Raw genomic sequence first — 21,336 nt, 5'->3', positions numbered from 1 at the left:
CCGACAACCAGATTAGCTGTTCTCATGGCTTGGGCTTTGCCCCCAGCTGGGAGGCCTGAGAAAGTTCCTTCTCTGCCGGCACGCTGGCTGTCGCTCCCCCCTCTGGGGTAGCAGCCACTGCTGGGGTGCTGGTTTCAGGCGTTCCCTCTTTCTCCATATTGAGATCTTCCCCAAATCTTTGTCAGCTTATCCCTCCTTTCTAGGGACAGTGGCTGGGGCTTGGGACCCCAAGATAGTTAGGAAAAAGTTGAAGTTTTTCACTTAATGTCATGGTTCTGACAGATGAAACTCTTCAAAAGAACTTCAGGGCATTGTTTTACCTTAAAGAATCTTTATTTTGAGTAGCATAACATCAGCAGTGCATAATCAAAGCCAAAAACTGGATTCCCCTCCCCTGAGCACATAGTATCAAAGCACAATTCCCTCCTCCAATTAACAGTCATAAATCACATTCCCCAATTAGTTTGAAGCACAGGCTTCCTCTCCAGTTTTCCAGCCTGCCAAGTCCTTATCAGTTCTGCTTACAATAACCTTGTTTCTCATGCTAGGATTTTTGTTGTTATGTCTAGCTGGACTCTCGTTCACATCCCACCTCCAATCATCATCTAACTCTAAAAGCAAAAGATAAAAGATGGCTACATTTCCATCTGTTGTCAATGCAAAAACATCCAATGTTAGCAGCGTTGACATCGGGACTCTAAAGCTATTTGCAGAGAAAAGAAAAGAAGAGAAAAACTCAAATTCTTGACCATAATGGATCAGAGACATGTAGAAAGAACATATCAAGAAAACATAAATATTCCACAGGAGGAGATATATAGTATACTGCAACTAATTCAAACAACAATGACTTTAAACCATAAAGAAATCCAAAATAACTTTGAAAATATAAATCAATCTATTTCCAAGTTAACTTCACAAAAAAAAATTCCCATAAAACAACAGAGAAGGAGCAGATAAAACAGATAAATTGATACAAAATTGGGAATAGAGATTTAAAGATGGAACTTAACAAAACAAGGAAACGTGATTTAATCCTAGTGGAAAAAAATGCACAAGAACTGGAAAAAACAACTTATCCCTTAAGACTACAAAATAAATCTGAGGACAAGAAAACTGATTGGATAAAATGGACTGTAGAGATGTCAGGAACATTGGGAGAGAAAGGAAATGATAAGAGAAGCAGAGAGAAAGAAAAAGATTTTAAATAGACATGGAAAGGCAGAAACCCCGTACAAAGTCACTTCATCTAATTTACTTTTTCTGTCTACAGTAACATTTACGAACATATGGAAAACTCAGCAAAATACATTGATTAAGAAAGATACTGGGCAAAGGAAAAAGACCTAAGTGGAAATCAAGAAAATAGATGATGGGACCTAGCAGAGAGAATACTTTAAAAAGAAACATTTGTTTGAATATGGTTAAAGAAATAAAAAAGATTTGGAATATATATGTCATTCTAAGAAGGATGAATCCCCTAAATAATATAGTATGCTTCCCCCCCCCCCCCGTTTTTTACTCTATTTCTTGATATGAGTAATATAAACAAGTTGAAATGGCTTAGATAAAGGAAATGTTTTAGGTATTTAAATGTGATTGAATTTAAAAAAAAAATATAATGGATAAAAATGTTTTGATGTATTAAATGGAATGTTTAAAGATTAAACATACTTTTAATTATGGTTAAAAAGAATAAGAAATCTTGGAAACAAATATATATTAACTTAGGATATATATATATTTTAAGAAGTATGTTATTTTTTTATGTTTCTTTACTCTTGCTCTCCTTTCTTTTTTTTTTTCACTGTTTTATCTATTCCTTAAGAAATGTAAAAGTGCTGAGATAGTTCATATGGAAAAAATAGACTTAAATTTTTAAATGTAATTAATTTTTGAGAAAATCTTAACCAGTAAGAATACTTAGAATTTTGTGGGAGAACTAAATTTAAATAAGGACTGTAACAGGATCTATGGTAAGGCAACCAGAATGATTGGATAGAAAAGAAATATTATATGGATGTGATTATTATTTTTAGGAATATTGGGAAAAATTATATATGTAATTGTTATCTATCAAAACAATAAGAATTGTATTAACTCAATGTTTGCAAAAGAGGATATTTTGGGGGAAAGAGGAAATCAACTAAAACCATTATGTGGATTATAGATTATTGAAATCAATTGTTAGTGATTGATTTACAAATGTAAACCCAGACAACACAATGTTCAGCAATTATTAAGTGATTTATGTTTTAAAAAATCAATAAAATATATAACAAAAAGTATTACAAAAAAAAGAATTACAGACCAATCTCATTATTAAATGAGGATTATAAATTATTTGCTGCAATTTTGGCAGAAAGACTAAAAAAAGTTTTACAGCTATATATTCATGATGACAAGTTGGCTTTCTGCCAAAAATACAGCTAAGGAACAACGTGAGAATGGTTTTGAATATTATTGAATACTTGCAATACCACAATGAACAACAGGAAGCTTTAATTTTCCTAGATGCTTTTTGACATCTTAAATTGAGTCTTTATGTTTAAAGTCATACAAGAAATGGATTTTGGGGGGAATTTTATTCAAGAGGTTAAAGCTATTCATACATTACAGCAAACAAAAATCGTTATTAATGGTTATCTAACTAGCTCATGTGAGACTTGGAAGAGTACAAGACAAAAATGCCCGCTGTCTCCACTGTTGTTTATTTTGATGCTATAAGTCCTGAATAGAGATATCAAACAAGATGAGAAATAAAAGATATTAATGTTAAGAAGGAAGTTTATAAATTGAGGGCCTTTGCAGATGATTTGGTGATATTTCTGCAAGACCCAAAAAATAATATAGAACATTTGATAAGGAAACTAAATGAGTTTGGGTCCTTGGCCAATTTCAAAATTAATAAGCAGAAAACATCAATGTTGACTAAGAATATAGGATGGTGATATATTGACTAAAATGTCTGGTTTTAGGGTTGAGAAAAAGGTGAAATATTTGGGAGTTACATTAACAAACTCAAACACAAACTTGTTCAAAAATAATTATGTGACTCTCTGGAATGGTATCAAAAAAGATTTATTAAGATGGGACAAATTGCATTTATCATTACTGGGTAGAATTTCTGTGAGTAAGATGAATGTTTTATCAAAGATGCTCTTCCTGTTTCAAACATTACCAATACTTGCAACTGATACTCCGTTTAAACAATGACAGAGGAATATCTCTAAGTTTGTATGGCAGGGGGAAAAACCAAGAATTATATATAAATTATTGCAAGATGCTAAGGAAAGAGGGGTTCGGGACTTACCCGATTTGAAACTGTATTTTGATGCTACTTGTTTGGTTTGGTTAAAAGAATGAGTGAACCTTCAGAATAAGAGGTTACTGGATCTAGAAGGCCATGAATTAAGGTTTGGTTGGCATGGTTACTTGTGGTATGACAAAGTTAAAGTAAATGTTGATAACCATAACTATTTTACTAGGCGTGCCATTATGAGAGTTTGGAATAAATATAAAACAAGGTTATCTATGAAAGTGCCACTTTGGGTTTCTCCACAAGAAGCCTTTTTTAGATGAGACCAAATTGGTGGATCTATGGTAAAATAATATTTCTTAATTCGAGTGAGCCTACCCTCAAATCCAAGGAAGAGCTAGAATCAGAAGGTCATGTCTGCCATTAATTTACAATTGAAAGAAAGATTTAAGTTATATAAAAAGAATCATGGGTTTAATTTTGTTAAAAATGAACTGGAAACCCTACTGTGTGGTAGTGATGAACATATTATTGCTAAAGTTTATAAAATGTTATTGAATTTAAATCTGGAAAATGAACAAGTAAAACATTGTATGATTCATCAGGCAAGGAATTTTGGGTACAATATAATGCTTGAACAATGGGAAAATATGTGGAATAAAGGATTAAAATTTACATTAAATTATAATTTAAAAGAAAATTTTTACAAGATGATATACCATTGGTATTTAACACCAGACAAATGATTAAAAATGTATAAAGGTATTTCAAATGAATGTTGGAAATGTAATGATAAAGAAGGGACTTTTTACCATTTATGGTGGTGTGATAAAGCAAGAAAATATTGGATAGGATTCAAATGTTAATACAGAACATTCTTGAATATAGAAGGAGTTGCTTTCTATTTTAAAGGTGAAGTTACTTCTGGTTTCAGCAAGCTACAATGAATTACGGGGTGGATCTGCCTTAAGGTTTTGGGGAGTTCTAATTCCACAGTGACTGGGTTTATAATGTGCTTGGTGGGAAAGGGGCCTACAAATTTGGGCCCTAACTTCTTAGAAGGTTGTAGTGATTGTAGAAACCTGGTGGATAGGTAAACTCTATTCCCCAGTACGGCAAGATTTGGGTTCTATTCTTATCTGCTTGAGCTTTATAAGCGTCCCTGGCTTCATCTAGAGGTTTTCTAACTATTGGCCACATGTTTTGCAACTGAATCATCCATTCTTTAAGGGAAGGGATGGTGGGTTCATTGGTTGGCAATTCAGGCATTGGATTGAACACCTGTCCTGTGGCTACTTAAAAGGGAGTGTATTGGACAGCAATGTTATATGCTACTTCAGCAAATGGCAAGAGATCGGTCCAATTGTCCTGTTGGTAGTTAATGAAGCATCTAAGGTACTGTTACAAAACTGAGTTTGTTCATTCTGTCCCACCATTCGTTTGAGGATGGTGACTAGAACTCAAGCCTTGTTCTGTGCCTAATAGGTCCAAAAAGGGCCTCCAGAACTTTGAAGTAAACTGGACACCTCTGTCTGAAATTATGTACTGAGGGGCTCCATGTAATCAATAGATATGTTGGAGGAACATCTTAGCTAGGGTTTTGGCAGTTGGGATCTTCTGGCACGGAATGAAATGGACCTCTTTTGAGAACAAGTCAGTCACGACCCAAATAACTGTATTTCTCGCACTTTCCAGCAGTTCCACAATAAAGTCCATAGAGATCTCTCTCCAGGATGCTGAAGGGCTCACTACTGGCTGCAAAAGGCCTGGCATTTTTCCTTGCCTTCGTTTCAGTGCAGTGCAAGTAGGGCAGCTGGCCTCATAACTTTCAGTGTCCTTTTTCAATGATGGCCACCAGAACTGCCTTTTCACTAGATATAGGATTTTCATAAATCCAAAATGTCCTACTAGTTTTGAACTGTGGGAGACTTGCATAGTTTTTAACTTTTGCATGGCAGGGACATACAGCTTTCCCCCCACCCATGCTAGTCCATCCTGAATCAAGCAAAAAAAATGTTGTGCTCTAAAAACCACTCCTCTTTTTCTAAGGCTTATTTGAACATTGTTCAGGCAGCATAATCTAGTGGCATGGGTGTTCTCTTCTGTGATCTTGTAACCACTGGATCTGCTAATTGCTGTGCTGATAGCAAAGGCTTGACTACAAGCACTTTTGTTCTGTTAGACTGCAGCATTTGGGTTAAAATGTCAGCTAAAAAATTATTCCCCCCCCCCCCGGCAAGTAATGGAGAGTAAAATTGAATTGGTGAAAATGTTGAGCCACCGTGCTTGTTTAGGGAACATGTTCCTAGGCATTTTGAGAGCTTCTAAGTTTTTATGATCCATCCATACTTGGAAAGGGATTTTGCTCCCTTCCAAGAAGTGCCTCCAGGTGAGGAGGGCCAGCTCACTGCATAAGCTTCCTTCTCCCAGACCGCTCAGTGCTGTTTGGTTTCTGATAATTTTTTGGAGATATAGGTGCATGGTTTAATTGGCTGGCCCTTCTCATTTTCTTGGAGTAACACTGTCCCTGCTGCTACATTGCTGGCATCAGCTTGAATTATGAACCCCTTTTCTGGATCCAGGTGTTTTAAAATCAGTTCCGCTGAGAAAAGCCTCTTTAGCTTTTGAAATGCCATTTGGCAGTCCATAGTTCATTTCAGGGGCTGGCTATGCTTTGGCTTATCAGTCCCTTTAGTTTTTAACAGGTTTGTGATAAGTAAGGCAATCTGGGCAAAAGAAGGGGTGAATTGTCAGTAGAAATTCGCAAAATCCAGGAAACTCTGTAGCTGCTTTCTAGTGTGGGGTGGTTGCCCATTCCAAAATGATGCGCACTTTTCTCGGATCCATCTCCACCCCCTCATAAGAGATCCGGTAGCCGAGGTAGTCAATTGTTTCTTTGTGGAACATTTAGACAATTTTGCGTAAAGTTTGGCTGCCCAGAGTTTATTCAGGACCGTCCTGACCAGTTTCATGTGTTCAGCCTTTGTTTTGGTGTAGATTAATATATTGTCCAGGTACACCAGAACTCCCTTATATAGGTGATCATGGATTGATCAGCTGCATGAACATTGCAAACCAAAGGGAAGTATCTTAAATTGGAAACAGCCAAGAGGGCAGTTGAAAGCAGTTTTCCACTTGTCTTCCTCCCTGATTCTAACTCTGTAGTATGCCTCTCACAGGTCTAACTTGGAAAATATCTTTCCTTTTGATAGGTGGGCCAGCATATCTTTCATGAGGGGCAAGGGGTACACATTTTCCACACACACAGCATTCAAACCACTATAGTCCATGCAGAGATGAAGAGAACCATCCTTCTTCTCTCTGAATAGCACAGGTGCAGCCACCTGGGATCTGGCTGGCTGGATGAACCCATGGGCCAGGTTTTTATCAATGAACTCACATAGTTTGTTTAATTCCCTGGGGGGTCATTGAGTACAGCTTTGGCTTTGGCAGCTTAGCTAAGTATGGCCTGCATGGCTTCCCCGCTTAAGGTAGCTGTTATTTCCCATGTTTCTTCTCTTCCTGACCAGCATCGTTTGCTCGGTAAAGGGGCTTTCTCCCTGGGGAATTTTAAATGTCCCATTCTTCAATCTACTAGCAGGTTCTACTTCTTCAGCCACGCCAACCTTAGGACAAGAGCTACTCCATGCCAGGGGCTATGATGAAGGCTAGAATTTCTGAGTGGCTTCCCATGTTTAGCCCCAGGGATTCCGTGGCTAATGTAGCCAGGATGCCCTCTGTGATGGACCTGTCAAGTTGGCAGAATGAAATGCTTTTTTTTTTTTAACTTTCTTAGTCGGACTCCTAACTTCTCGACTAGGGCTGGGCTGGGCTGGTGCACCTGAGTCTAAGAGGGTGGTTAGGGTCACCTTTCCTTCTCTGCCTGGAATTAACAGTTCTATGGCCATGGTCATTGGTGCGATCAGCCCACTTACCAATGGGTCATCATCTTAGTCACTTTCTGGAATCCCCTGTTCCTCCTCTGGTGGGGTTGGAGTTCCATCCCTTGATTTTGAGGTTGGATGGACTCCATGACTTCTGCACTCCTCAGGGCCATGTCTTACTGGCATTGGTTAGGCTTGGTCAGCTTCCCTTCAGACTGCCATTCACCTTTCTTGATCAGAATTTTGCTGCGGCACTCCACGGCATGATGACCTTCTTTGCCACATTTGAAGCAGGCTGTTGAGTGTGATGGCGCAACTGAGGCTTTAGTTGGTTCCCTCTTCTTCTCCATGCTTTGTCGGAGTGATATGGGTTTTGATTCTGTTCTGTTTCCACTTCTTTGTCCAGGATGCACAAGTTGTGTAATCACACCAGGGCTCCCCTGACCATGCATCCATTGTACAGGTTGTCGTTTAGCCCATCTTGGAAACAGCTGATCAAGATGTCTTCGGGCCAATTGAGGTGGCATGCCAGGTCTCAGAACGCTTCCGTGTACTCAACCACCAGTCGATGTCCCTTCCTCACAGTCTTTATGCAATCTTGCTCCTTCTGATTAGCCAGATGATCCTTGAACCTCCATCTCAGAGCTGTCATGAAATTGTTAAAGTTTCGGAGCTTCGGCATGTTGCAGTTGTACAGGGTGACCATCTATTGAGCTGCGGTCCCTTCCAGGGCTATGGTGATGACCCTTACTCTGGCTTCTTCACTGGGGAGAGTTCTTCCATACACTAGCATGTAGGTGAAGACATGGGCAAAGAAGAACCCAGCTGCTGGGGGTTCCCATGCAATTTCACTCCTAGAGGGACCAGTTTTGGCTCCTCTGGCAGGGCTGTCTCTTGGGGCGTGGATGGAGCATTCATCCCTCTGGGGGCTGCTCACTGCAGTGCTGCCAGGGTGGTCACTGCTGTTTCCATGGAGCCAGTCACCCTCTCCGCGGCCTCAGTTGTCATATATTCATTCCGGCCGCACTCAGTTTCTTTGAGTTGCTCCCCCCTCCTACTCTTGCACTATCCATTTTGAGGTCCTGAAAGGCTTCCACCATGTATTGCACAGCTCACTTCAGGATCTGTCAGTTGATTCCTGCTCTTCTCTGGGTTCTCATCATTATCGTAGAGCAGTTCCATCTTTCACTTCCAGCCCTGCTTTTGGCTGCCTCAGGTGAATGTCACTCGCTGCGCTCTTCTGTCCCATTATTCTCTCTTCCCAACCCCAAATGACCATCACAGTTTCATGGAGCTCTCTGTGGTGATCATCTTATTCATCCACCCAGAGGACCTTTTTTCTGTGTGTTTTTTTACGATGGACTCTCCCCAGCATTCGGTCTCGTCCTGTTTGCTGCCATGGAGGGACATAGTGTGCATATTCCCCACGGTAGGGCAGTTTCCTCTCCTTGTTGATCTTTTTCTTACATTAAGCAAGATCTGATTTTTTGCAGATCTTGCTTAATGTAAGGTCCTGCCTCAGCTAGTCCTCCCAAGAAAACAGAATTGTTGAAACTGGCATTGTTTCAAAAGGAACTTCATTTGGGGACTTCCAGTGGATCTGCGCACGCGATGGCGGCTACTTTGTAGTCGTCCTCCTGGGAAAGTGTTAGAACTGCTATGAACAGCAGACATCAGCTGTTCTGCGGTTCAAAATCTCCCTCCCGGGCGAAGGGAGGGAGAAGAGTATCGTCTGAATAGTGGTAGAGCTTCTTATGCACCCCCAAGGTTTTTTCTTGGGGGGTGAAAAGAGTGCTCCCATGGAGTTCAGACTGTCTCCGCTTCCCAGCTGTTTTTGTCTCTAGGGACAAAACAAGCCGCTGCAACCACCTCCGCGATTAAAGTGACCTGGTGAGTTTTTTTTAAAAAAAGTGGACAGAGCTGAATAGAGATTTTGTTTTTTCTGATTTTATTTTGGACTTTAAATTTAAAGATTTACTTTTATTCCCTCTTTTTGTTTTTTTCTTTTGTTGAAAGGGAAAGTAAAATGGCGATCGGTAGGTTTTTTGGTGGTTTTTTTTTTTTTAAATGATTGGAACGGAATGGAACGGATTTGATTATTTATAATGATTTTTTGGTGTTGGGTTTGGATTTCAGGAGGATTATTTTCCCTTTCTGTTTAACCTTTTTTTTTACTTTTTGAAGGATTTGTTTTTGTTTTGTTCTTTGAAATTTTTTAAAAAAAGGAATGGATTGGATTTTTTCTATTTAATTATTCTTTTTCCTTTTCCTTCTTTTTCTTAACTTTTTTCTTCTTATTATAATGATCTCCCTTTGAAGGAGTTTTTGATTTTTTGGGTAATTTTTAAGAAGGAGTAAAGATTTTTTAAGATGGCTCCAAAGCGTCCAGTAATTCCCACAGCTCCTAAGGTGGCTTCTTCTTCGGTGATATCAGTGCAACAATCTAAATTAACAGCTTCACCCTCTCCTTTGGCACAGTTATTAACGGTAAAGGATTTGCAAGACATAATGGGAAATGCTATATCTCAAATTAGGGGAGAAGTGAAAGAGATTTTAGTGGAAAATAATAGGATTCTGAGGCAAGATATAGTTTCGGCTTTAAAAGGAGTTGCCTCTGTTCTTGAAAAGTTGAACTTTCGTGTAAAAGAGGTAGCAGAGAAAGTGGAGTTGTTGGAGGGAAAATTTGAAGGCATGGAAAAAGAGATGGAAAATTTTCAAGATGAGATTCTTATGCTTCAATATAGAGAAATGGAATATGCTTTAAGAATTAGAGGCTTGAAAGAGTCTTTGCAAGGAGATCTGAGAGAGATGGTTGCAAATGACTTTGCTGTGATTCTGGATAGAGAAAAAGAGGAAATATTCAGTGCAATTGAAAAAACATATAGAGTTAACTCTGTGGTGGCAAAGCAAAGAAATCTGCCAAGAGATGTGGTCATTTATTTTGGGAAAAGATCCCTGCGCAATGAAATTATACAAGCTTTTTACAATAAGAGGTTTCAGATTGCTTCACAAGATGTTATAATTTTAAAAGAGATCCCATCTAAAATTTTAAGAAGAAGAAAGGAGTTTGCATTTTTAGCAGATGAACTTAAAAAGAGGTAAATGTTGTTCAGATGGGATCTCCCGACTGGAATGGTGGTGAATTATCTGGGGACACGTTATAGACTTAATACTGTTTTCAAAGCAAAAGAGTTTTACACTTCGGTCCTGGGGGTATGTTCATCGCCACCTATCACTTCGGAAGAGAACAAGGTAGAATTGCAGTCTGAAGAGCCTATATTGATGAAAATTGGGAAATCTCAAACTGAGGGGCCTCAACAAGTTGAGATGAAGGAGCAGAGGATAACTCGTGTATTATATAAACGCAAAGAAAAGGAGCAACAGAAGAAGGAGGTTAAGGAAGCCTCACAAGTACTTGTTTCTGAGTCCGTGGGAGAAGCAAGACCTATAAACTTTTTGGAGCAACCTTTAAGGGCAGAATTCCAAACACTTCTCTCGAGGTTTTTGGATAAGAGAGATTGATAAAGAATGTACAGATTGTTTTCAGGTTATTGATAGATTATAGTTCACTGTGGATGGAATTGGTTATTGGTAAAGAGGAGAGAAAGATTATGGAGATTGAATGAAAACTTTAGATAACAAGTTTAAGTTTAGTAATTCAAGGGGTATTCAAAAGAGTATCTTGTTTTAATGGTATAACTATCGCTTATATGTTTATTTTTGTGTTTGATGATAAAGAAAGAGGGAGAGATTAGATTTTATATAATATAAGTATGATATTATGGAGATTGAATGAAAATTTTAGATAGGTAGCGTATGTTTAGATATTTAAGGAGCATTTAAAGGAATATTTTGTTTTAAATATGTATAAGGGAATCTCAATGTTATAAGTAATGTTTATATGTGTGTTTTTGAGGGTGCTTATAAAGAATGATGGATAAATTTTAAACAATATAAGTATGAAAATGGATAGATTTCATACAATATAAGTTGGATATAAAAATACTACTTAGTTTTTGAATAACTTATATTTAAAATTTAAGATATCTTATAGACATTTTTTTTAATTTTCTTTTTATTTTTCTTCTTATTTGATTTCTTCTTTTTCTGTTTCTTTTTTCCTTCCTTCTGGTATTTTTTTCTTATATATATACTGTTGTTAACTATTTTATAATTTGTTTAATTAATGTATTTAGATTTGCTTATGGTTTATATGTGTTTTAAGATTTTTTTTTAGAAAAATTTTAATTAAGCCTGTATTCAGCTCTGGGAAGGTCAGGGGAGGGTAGGGGAGGGTTGGGAGGGTTTGGGGAAGGGAATTGTTTTGTAAAATTTAAAAATTTTCAATTAAAAAAAAAAGGAACTTCATTTTTTATATATATAATATTTTCTTGGTTTTCTCATTTTACAATTGGGTAATTAAAAAGCAACTTGATGACTGGGTTGATCAGTAGTTCAATAGTATAAATCTCATGTTACAACATCAAATATTTCCTCTCTTTTTCCATTAATATCTGCTATCTCATATTGGGCCAGTACAATTCTTATTATTATCAACTTTTTCCCTTTTCATAGCAAAGTCTAATATTCTGGTTACACATCTTATCGATTTAATTATAGTATTGCTCTGTTTTCTAAAAATTATCTATTTCCCACCATGTTAAACCATCTAATTAATAATATAGTATCCCCTCTTATAAAGTCAAAACCATTATAGGTGTTGTCTTGATTAACCAATAGTTTAATAATATACATAAATTTTTAGTTTTAAGTCTAATATTAAAACATCAAATACTTCCTCTCTCTTACCAATAGTATCCGTTATCTCATATTGGGCAAACAGAATTCTTATTTTCAACTAAGTAGAAACATCCTTGTTATATTTATCAATAAAATTTAGCCTATAGATATCTTAATTGCGTTTGCACTTAATATCCTTATATAAACAATGTCCTATTATTGCAGGCATGTCAAACTCGCGACGTCGTGTGACGTATTTTAAATTTTCCCCATTGCCGGCAGTGGGTTGGGCGCGGTTTTGATGTGACGCATCTGGCCCGTGGGCCAGCAGTTTCACATGCCTGAATTATTGCTTCCCCCCAAACTTTAATTTCCCATCAGTATTCAAGAAAACACTATTATTTATGATTTCCAAGTACCTTATGATTAGGTGACCAAAAGTTTCCCTTATCTCAACTTCTCCCCTTTCCCCTGTTCATACCAAAGTATAATAGTCTAGTTACACATCTTACCTATTTAATTATAATGTTACTCTATTTTCTAAAAAGTTATCTATTTTCTACCATATTCAACCATCTAATTAGTTATATAATAACCCCTCTAATAAGTCAAAGCTATTATTTTCTTCAGCCTTACTCTGGCTTTCTTCCTTTGCCAGCTAACCTTCCATGTCAGTGCCTTTGAATCATCAAATAGTTCTCCCTCTATTTATATATATATATATATATATATATTATTTGGAATAAGAAAGACCATTTGGTTGAAGTTTTTGGGAAGGATGAGTCCATTGGTATTCATTAAATCGCCTCATGTTACTCCAATTTCCCACAATTGTCCTGATAGGTTTATCTTCCATTCAATCTGTTCTTCTTCCTTTTCCTCAAATATATTCTGATTTCTTAATTTGTAAGAAGTCTTTTCCATTTTCCATGTTGTCACTCCCTTTTCTGATTTTTCAGTTGGCTGGGTCTGTTGATCAGATGGGTCTTCTGTCTTAGTTGTTCCAATTTTCCTTTTGTTTTCTGCATTGTTAGTTTTTTGCTTGTAGTCAAGATCTGGGTTTGTATATTTAAGCTAGCACCTTTGTGTTGCTTCTTAGTTTGTCACAAGCTGAAAGGATGGTTTCGTGTATTGATTTCAACATGGAAAGGATTTTTTCCTGATCTTCATCCATATTCTCTTGATAGTACGTTAAGTTGAAGACTTTAAAATCGAATGTTAAAATTTTTTTTTATCTTTTGTAGCTGGGTATGGGACATCTATTTTACATTTTATAGGTGGTCTTAATAGTAGAAATTGTTTATCAGGTAAGAGTTTATAATCCAAAGTGTTCCATCATCTCGTGTAATAACATATGCTTCTCATGCAGGGAAATAGGAAAGCAATTCCCCAAGTATAGCTCTGAAAGTCAGTAAAAGTTTACATTCATAGTTCAAACAGGCCAGATAAGCTGCCCAGAAATCCCTTCTTTGCAACTGGGTTTTTCAAAGGTGGTGACTGTCAAGGTCAAACAAATTTTATCTGAAGTCTGGGCTTCGAGCCAAGTCTCTTTTAGGCAATAACAAATTGTAATACATAATTTGCCACAAGATGTCACCAATGCCGTTTTAAGCTTTTTAAGTCCAAAACTTATATGGTGGTTTTTCAAGTCTTATTTTAAAAACAAAAACCCAAAAGTCTCCAATAAGAAAAATCACAGTTTTAATCCCGAAGTTTCAAAAGAATATAAATCCAATTAGATTAAAATCAATCTTATAGTTGCTCTGTTTCCCCTGTGTAGTTAGTTGCCACTTTTCTTAGAGGGTGGAGTAAAAATTCCCTTCTGTCTCTCCTCACAGGGGGAAAATTGCTTTGGGCAGCTTTTACAGGAAAGAAATCTTAGAATCTTAAAGAGAGGATCAGGTTTCACTCAGTTTCATCTGATTTGCTTGAAAGTTGTTTGGTGGTAGTTTTGACTTCGGCTGTCAGCCGCTTAGTGACCGGCCATATTAATATGGCAGATCATTCCCCTGCCGGTTTGGAGGGCTTCCCCAGATCAAACAGAAAGGCTGCTGCCCTCCCGTGATCAAACTAGGGTCCCCTCTTTGCTCGTCGTCTCTAAGGGGCAACTTTCGATCCTTTCCAGGGTCCCCCAGTGGAGCGAATTCAGATGCAAAAGACGGAGCCCATCTTCCTGTGTCTGTTGCACTGCGATGCCAAGCCGGAAGTTTCAAAAGGAACTTTATTAAGAGACAGTGATAGCAGAAGAGTAAAGCAAAATCAAGTATTTTCCTGTGTGAAATGTAACATTAAAGCATCCTCTTCAAATCCCACCCCAACGGTCAAATGTCCACCTTGATTTCATCCAATTCTCAGTTGCGAAGTTGTTATGGGAACCGAGTTGATAAGTGCAGTTGTCAGGGACTGTTCTCACATTTTGTTTCCTTCTCAGCCTCCTCCCATCAGAGTGGAGATAAAACAATTGGCCTAGGACACATTCCTTCTTCCGTTCACACCCAGAGGCATCAAAAGGGTGGAGGAAACACAGTGGAGGAACAAAGTGGAGGAAACACAGACAGACCTCTTCCCTCCCAACAGAACCCAAAAGTAAAAGGGAATATAGAAGTTGAGGGTCTGACAGATAAACTTTTTGTGTTTGTGTGTGCACTTTGTTAATTATATCCATTATTAATCTGAGCACACATCTTGTCACAGCATGTTTATGTATCCCATAGGGAGAAGGAAGTGTCACATGTGTCCTTATTAGTATGTATTTAATGGATATACTGTATGTTGTTAAATGGATGGATTTTGGGGATTCTGAATTGATGTAAAAGAAGTGTAAGCAGTATCTGTAATGTGTGGTCAAAAAAGTTAATATGGTGATCACAGTTGAAAAGTTAACAGTGACCATACAGTTTTCATGTGTTTTGGGTTAAACATAAAAACAAGGAAGAGTTTCATTTACACCATTGTGGCCTCTATCTTGATTTTTTAAAAACCATTTCCTGCAGACTCCCATTAAGCCACCATTTGGGATTTCCTAGAAGTTTGATTTTAAAGACCCTATTATATTTGGAAGATTCATATCAATGATACAATATGCCGGTTGTATTCCCTGCTGTTGTAGAAGAGTAAAGACTAATAACGGCACGTCTTAGTTGACCACCTTCTATAGTATAAAAATAAGTTAGCTAAGCATAAGATTAAAATATTCATTCTTACTCTTGCAGCATTTTGCACTTTTGCTTAATTATAATCAGTATATGAATTGAAAATTAAGTGTGTCTAATTCATATCATCTATCAGATATATGATGCAATTACATCTATTTCTTTCTTACAAATATTGCAGCTGATGGGAAGTTAATGGGAGAAATGTTTAAATTAAAGGAAACCCAAATAGAAAAAATAAAAACAGAAGCCAATAAATAGAACAGGAGAAAAATATATATTTGTGTGGTTAATTTATATCCCTTAGCTCAGGGATGAGGAATTAACTTTTCCAAGGAACCATAAGAGAAACTGGGACTGTTGTGGAGGGCTGAACTTAATTCTGCCACCAGCGGCCATGAGTTGAGGGAGGAGGGAGTAAAGAGGGAGGGATCAAGTACAGAGGTTTGCCTCACCTGACCCTTGCTGCTTCTCTTCTGCTATAGGCACAAAAAAGCTCCTTCTCTCACCAGCCAATTAAAGGAGCACACTCAGCTTCCTCTTCCACCCCCTGAGGTGCACTTATTTATATTTTACTTTCTAACTTTCAATTGATCTTATGCAGACCAGACAGGGACAGCCAAGAGCCAGATGTGGCCTGGGTGCCGTAAAATGCCCAGGTTTGCCTTAAATAAAATAATAACATCAACAACAATAATGCCACAACATTTATTCATGCATATCTGTCTATCTGTCATGACTGCTAGGCTTCCCCATCTTCTCTACTTAATAGCAAAAAGGTAAGGACCAGCATCTCCAGATAATTATATGAAATATTCATTTTCATATTAAATAAGCATAATAGTAAAGACAACAGTTTATTAAGTCTAAATAGCACACAGATTTTCTATATGTTCTCTGATTGTGATCTCTTGAATGCTTTTCTCATCAGAAAACTTGTCCTAATTTTTTCCAATTTTATTCATTATTAATGTTCAAGAAATTCTTAACATTACACCACTTCAGTTACAGTACATCATAATCAGAGGTATTCAGTGTGGACATTTTTTTGGCATGTGTTGTAATCTATATTGTAGGAGGAAAATTTTGACAGCCTATATTAGCCACAAATCAGAAAGAATATATCTGTAATGTTAAATACTAACACATTTTATTAAAAGACATAAACTCAGAAAAGTTTATGCCTTTTTAAAATGTTAGTTTGAGATAGTGCTATGAGATGCTTTTTGATTGTAGTCTACATCAGTTTCATGTGATCATTCTCTGTGACTTCTAGAGTTTCCTTTGACAACCACTGTGAAAAAGGGTGCATAATTTTTTACAATTTTCATGCAAAAGAAAAATTAAAATTGTCTTATAATAGGCTTCAAAGACTTTTTCTTTAAACCAAGAAAAGCTCAATCTACTTTAACACTCAGTCTCCTCCCCAAAAGGCATCAGTGAGTTGCCAAAAATTGCCCATCACTGGTTTATATTAATTTATCTCAAACATTTTCTATAAATCAATCAGTATAGGCTATATTGGTTTCTGCAAGATAATAAGTAATTATAGAGTTCCTGCTGTGTAGCGGCTTTATCATAATTTCCTTTTCATAATTAATAATTCCCTTTCATAAGTTATCACCAGCAAGTATCTGAAAACTGTGCCATACTTCAATCTGAAATTATATTTATATAATTCTTTTTTTTCCTACATACAGTTGCTTGTATTCACCCCACGGAGCTTATGCTCAAAGCAAACTTGCCCTTGTATTATTCAGCTATCGACTGCAACATCTACTGACATTAGAAGGGAGCCATGTGATGGTTAATGTTGTAGATCCTGGAGTAGTGAATACGGATCTCTATCAGCATGTCTGTTGGACAGCGAAAATGGTCAAGTGGATGACAGGTTGGCTCCTCCTAAAGGTACTTAGAAAACCTTTAATGGTTTTAACCTTTAACTCTGATTTTTTTGTACATTATTGAGTATATTTTCTCTGATCTCTAGAATCTAGTGTACTTTTTACATCCCTCCCCTATTTTTCTTGGTGTTTTCTTGTGCTGTCAGTGTGAAAATATACTGTATGTCCCTACGAAGTTATATCCAACACAGTGAGGATCTATTGGGGATCCACAGTTCACAACAAATCTCCAATTAATTGCATTCATCCTCAGCAGCTCAGATGTATTCCACACACACTGCTGTAGTAACTCAAACTATGCAAGGCACAGTTTTAACATGGCTAGCCAGCTTTGCCTCCACTTTTGTAGCTCTGAGATTCTTATAGCATCCTTTTCTTTAACTATGGATTTTTTTAAATAAAAGACTATTTAGACCCAGTGCAATATTTTCAAACAAGTGCAACTAAAACTCAACACAGATTGTCAGCATCATTATACCTGAGCAAGACTATTTCCTTGGCTCAGTGCTAGAAAGGCTGTCCGGCACAAAAATTGCTATCAATTAATATTTAGGTGTCACCTTTGAATTTAAATGCTATCCTGGGTTCAAAATAGAAAAGTCTCAGGAACCTTTGTAATTAGACCTTCATCTTCAATAATGTGAGTGATAGACAAGTGGGATGGCTGAGATGACCTAGAGGGTTTGTGCTACCAGGAAAGCATCTGACATAACCTGTCTTCATGTTCAACAATTCTTCAGTCAAGATTGTTGGAGCAAACACAAGGAATCTAAGGAGAAGGGATATGGTGAATGGTGCTAGTACATCTAGAAACACTCATTCCCTGATCAGCTAGTCTGGAAGATTGCAATTATTTTTAGTTCTTTTCTGCCCAGGTACAAATTTTGCAAACCAAAACATGCCATATATTCTAGCAAAAGGAACTCCCATGATATAATAGTTAGCTGTTGGTGAACTAGGATTAAGGAGACTCAGGTTTGAATCCATCCTCACCATCTGGATGATTTTGGACTGTTCATTCGTCCTCTATTTAATCTACTACACAGGATTGCTTGTGGTAGAGGGAGGGCATATAAGTATACCTTATGTAAAATCTAAAATAGAAGTCTAAACCTAAATACATAAATAAATCTTGCTGTTTGCATTAGTACACTATTTTCTTTAAATACTTCATGTGAATGTGCAATAATATCTTATATTTTATTATTATATAAATATAATGCAATACTAATAATATTTAATTAGCTTAAGACTGTAACTTCTCATCATGGTGAAAGATGAATAGCAAAGTTGACCTAAGAATTTTGGTCAAAATCTTGAAGGTACATTTTAAAACTACTTATTTTTTTTTCTTTTTTGCATTTCTGTCTTGCCCAATGAAAGGGTAGCTGTAATATACCCCTGTTGAGGTTTTAATTATAAGTCAGTTTCACCTTCTGTGGTTCTCCATAAGGAACATTTTGACAAATAATGAATGTATCTTCTTGGAAATGGTATAAATTTGAGAATAAATATTTTGGCTTTTGATAGAAATGTATTTAAATAACATCATACAGAAAGCTTAATAATATTGCCTAATTACACTGTATATTTCTCAGGTGTATGCATATGTTTTTAAAAAGTGATTAGTAAATATAATAGAAATAGCTTTTGGGGGAAAAAATCTTCTTTAAAAAACCAAATCCTGTTGCTTTCTGTATTTGCATTTGAAAACATTAAAAAAAATAGTTTGTCTCACCTACTAACATTCCTTTTCTTTTGAAATATAAAAGATGTCATATGTCCTATCAAGTGACTGCAATTTGTGCCAGAATAAGCAATTTACCTATATGCCAGAATAAGCAATTGGTTTCATCAAAGGGGATGAAATTGTTATTAAAAATTGTGGTGGCTGCTGTTTATGTATTTTCTGTATTCCCTCTGTCGTTATGTTTTCAGTGAAGTACCCACTATATTGACAGAATAAAACATAGGGTTACAGGTCAACTAAATTAAATCTGCCATACCTGCCTGTGTACTCTGTTCATTTTAAGCACTGTGTCCACCATGTAATAAGTGGGCACAAGATAAATGCTTATGTTGCCATGAAAATTGCTTCTGTAAGACAAAAAGTAAATACAGTAGTAAATTTTATAATGTTTGATTTAGCTCCCTGAGAACTGCCTAGAATTTCTATCAGAAAAATACAGGATGAAAGAGATATTTTATCATGTAGGGACGTCAATTGAAAAGAATTTGTGCCGAGAAATAAATATTAGTATTGTAATGAGTGTTGTGATGAGAAAATGGAAGCTGCAGGAAATCTGTCCAACAAATCAAGGAACCATTTTCTTAGAGAAAACCTTCAGGAAATATGGATTGGATATGCAATATGCTGCTGTCTTGGATCAAAAGTACTTTGATGATAGGCGACAAAATTATGGGATTCCTCCAACTTTGTCTTCCAAGGTTCTTCATAAGTCTCCTATTGAGTTAACCAGTTCTCCTCACTCTGTGTTGGTTGTCTTCATGTCTGAAAATCTTCTCTTTTTCTTTCTTTTCCTCGTCTGTCCGTGTTGCTATGTATTTTTGAAAGAATGTAAAATACAGATGAAACAAATAAATTGCAGATCATGAAATACTTTTATATGTGTGGATAGATAGGTGATAGACAGATCATCTGCATAAGGTTAAGAAGTACCAAAGAATAAAGATACAAAATGCAAATGTAAAACTGTAAAATAAAACGTAAGTTGAAAATATTGTGAAGGGAATTTTGATGATACATTCCTGCCTTCATTTCCTTCTTTTCCCCAAGCTATTACCACTTCTTAAATATTTATGCTATCTTTAAAATTTAATATTAAACATTGGAGTTTATTGCTTGTATCTGTATAAGTCATTCATTGTTGTTTTTAATTCATCTCTGGATTCTTTTCCTAGAAACCGTGTCTCAGATGTAGAATCTGCCTTGCTATGTAATGTGTCAATTCCTGCTTAAATTAAATTATGAATATATATAGTGTCAGTTTTGCCATTACTGAACATTCACCAGATTTGTTCTCCCAGTTTTGTATCATTGGCAATTTCATTTTTAAAAAATATTATGATAGGTTTCCAGATATGAAATACAGGACAATGAAATATCAGATAATTAATAATCATTAGAAGTTTGTGATATTATAAGGTATTTTATATACATTTTCTGATCAATGTCCCCTGCTAAAAGTGCTTGGCTAAAACAACTGAAATCATTGAAAAAACTGAAGTGATTAAATAATATATTAAATCAATATCAAGTTAGGATATGACCTGCATAACCCAAATTTTGAATATGGCATGATTCCATGTATAAAATTGTAGTCCAAGAATTTAATTCTAGAGAATTAATTCTAGAATTAAATTCTATGTCAGTTTTACTTTTTTAAATACAACATGTTTCTAGATATCAAGGTATTCTCCCAGATTCAGTTTGCTGTGCTTCCAAAGAGGAAATCAGTAATCATTTCCAATAAAAGCGATATTGCAACCATTAACATATATAATGCTAATTTAATATATTCTGAAAAGATACAAGGGTTAGTGAAATTTAGTAAAGATACCTTGGATTGTAATGGGATCGCAAAAATTGTTGTATGCTACATAGCATCATTTTCCAGTATTGTTGGTGTTTACAACACTGCTATCATGCATTTTTTTAAAATCCAACCTGTTTGCTACATTTACAACATTTTTGGAAGACAGACTTATTTTTGCTGGAGTGATTACCTAATAGTAAAACATCCTATGCCAATTTTGGGTATAATCTTTGAAGTATATTGAATATTTTTCTTTTGAAATTCACACTGTTACATCTCTATTACTATATTCTACTATCTCTTCAGAACTCACCTTTTCTGCAGTTTTTGCCTCACAGTTACAGATATCAAATCTAAATTCTCGTAACAGTGTTTGTGCATTACATTTCCAGAGTTAACACTTTTCTTTCAGATTAGCAAACAATACATTTTTCAACACATACTATATGTTTCTTAAGTCAGCAGCTTCTCTTCTTATTTATTCTCTCTGAAAAGTATTGTAAAATTAGATCTGTATTATTGTTATTGTTTTTGCCTTTAAGTCAGTCTTGAAAAATCCATGCAGTTTTCTTGGCAATATTTTGGAGGTATTTTCCCTTTGCCTGCTTCCTAGGTCTGAGAGAGAGTGACTGACCCAAGTTCACCCAGCTGACTTCATACCTAACGTGGGACTGGAATTCACAGTTTTCTGGTTTCCAGCCTGGTACCTTTAACTACTACAATATACTATCTCTCCTATTAATATTAAAAATTACTGACAAAATATGTAGCACAGCTACAAATGCGGTGTGATTGTGATATTAGTTCATAAATTAATATCACAAATTATGTCAGTGGTTC

General features: G+C 36.2%; 1 protein-coding gene across 4 annotated transcripts in view; it reads left to right on the top strand.

Annotated features, from left to right (window-relative positions):
- Positions 1-21,336, top strand: part of ZBED1 (zinc finger BED-type containing 1) — a 304,298-nt gene that overhangs the window by 232,688 nt on the left and 50,274 nt on the right. For all 4 annotated transcript variants that reach the window (XM_039357786.1, XM_039357784.1, XM_039357785.1 and 1 more), the window contains one exon: positions 16,736-16,943. In XM_039357786.1, coding sequence (XP_039213720.1) covers positions 16,736-16,943 — 208 coding nt within the window. The remainder of the gene's footprint in view (positions 1-16,735; positions 16,944-21,336) is intronic.

This window comes from Crotalus tigris, unplaced genomic scaffold (assembly GCF_016545835.1).
Source record: "Crotalus tigris isolate CLP2741 ecotype Arizona unplaced genomic scaffold, ASM1654583v1 scf7180000018945.517086, whole genome shotgun sequence".
Classification (NCBI taxonomy): domain Eukaryota; kingdom Metazoa; phylum Chordata; class Lepidosauria; order Squamata; family Viperidae; genus Crotalus; species Crotalus tigris.
This window is presented reverse-complemented; position numbering and strand designations above follow the sequence as displayed.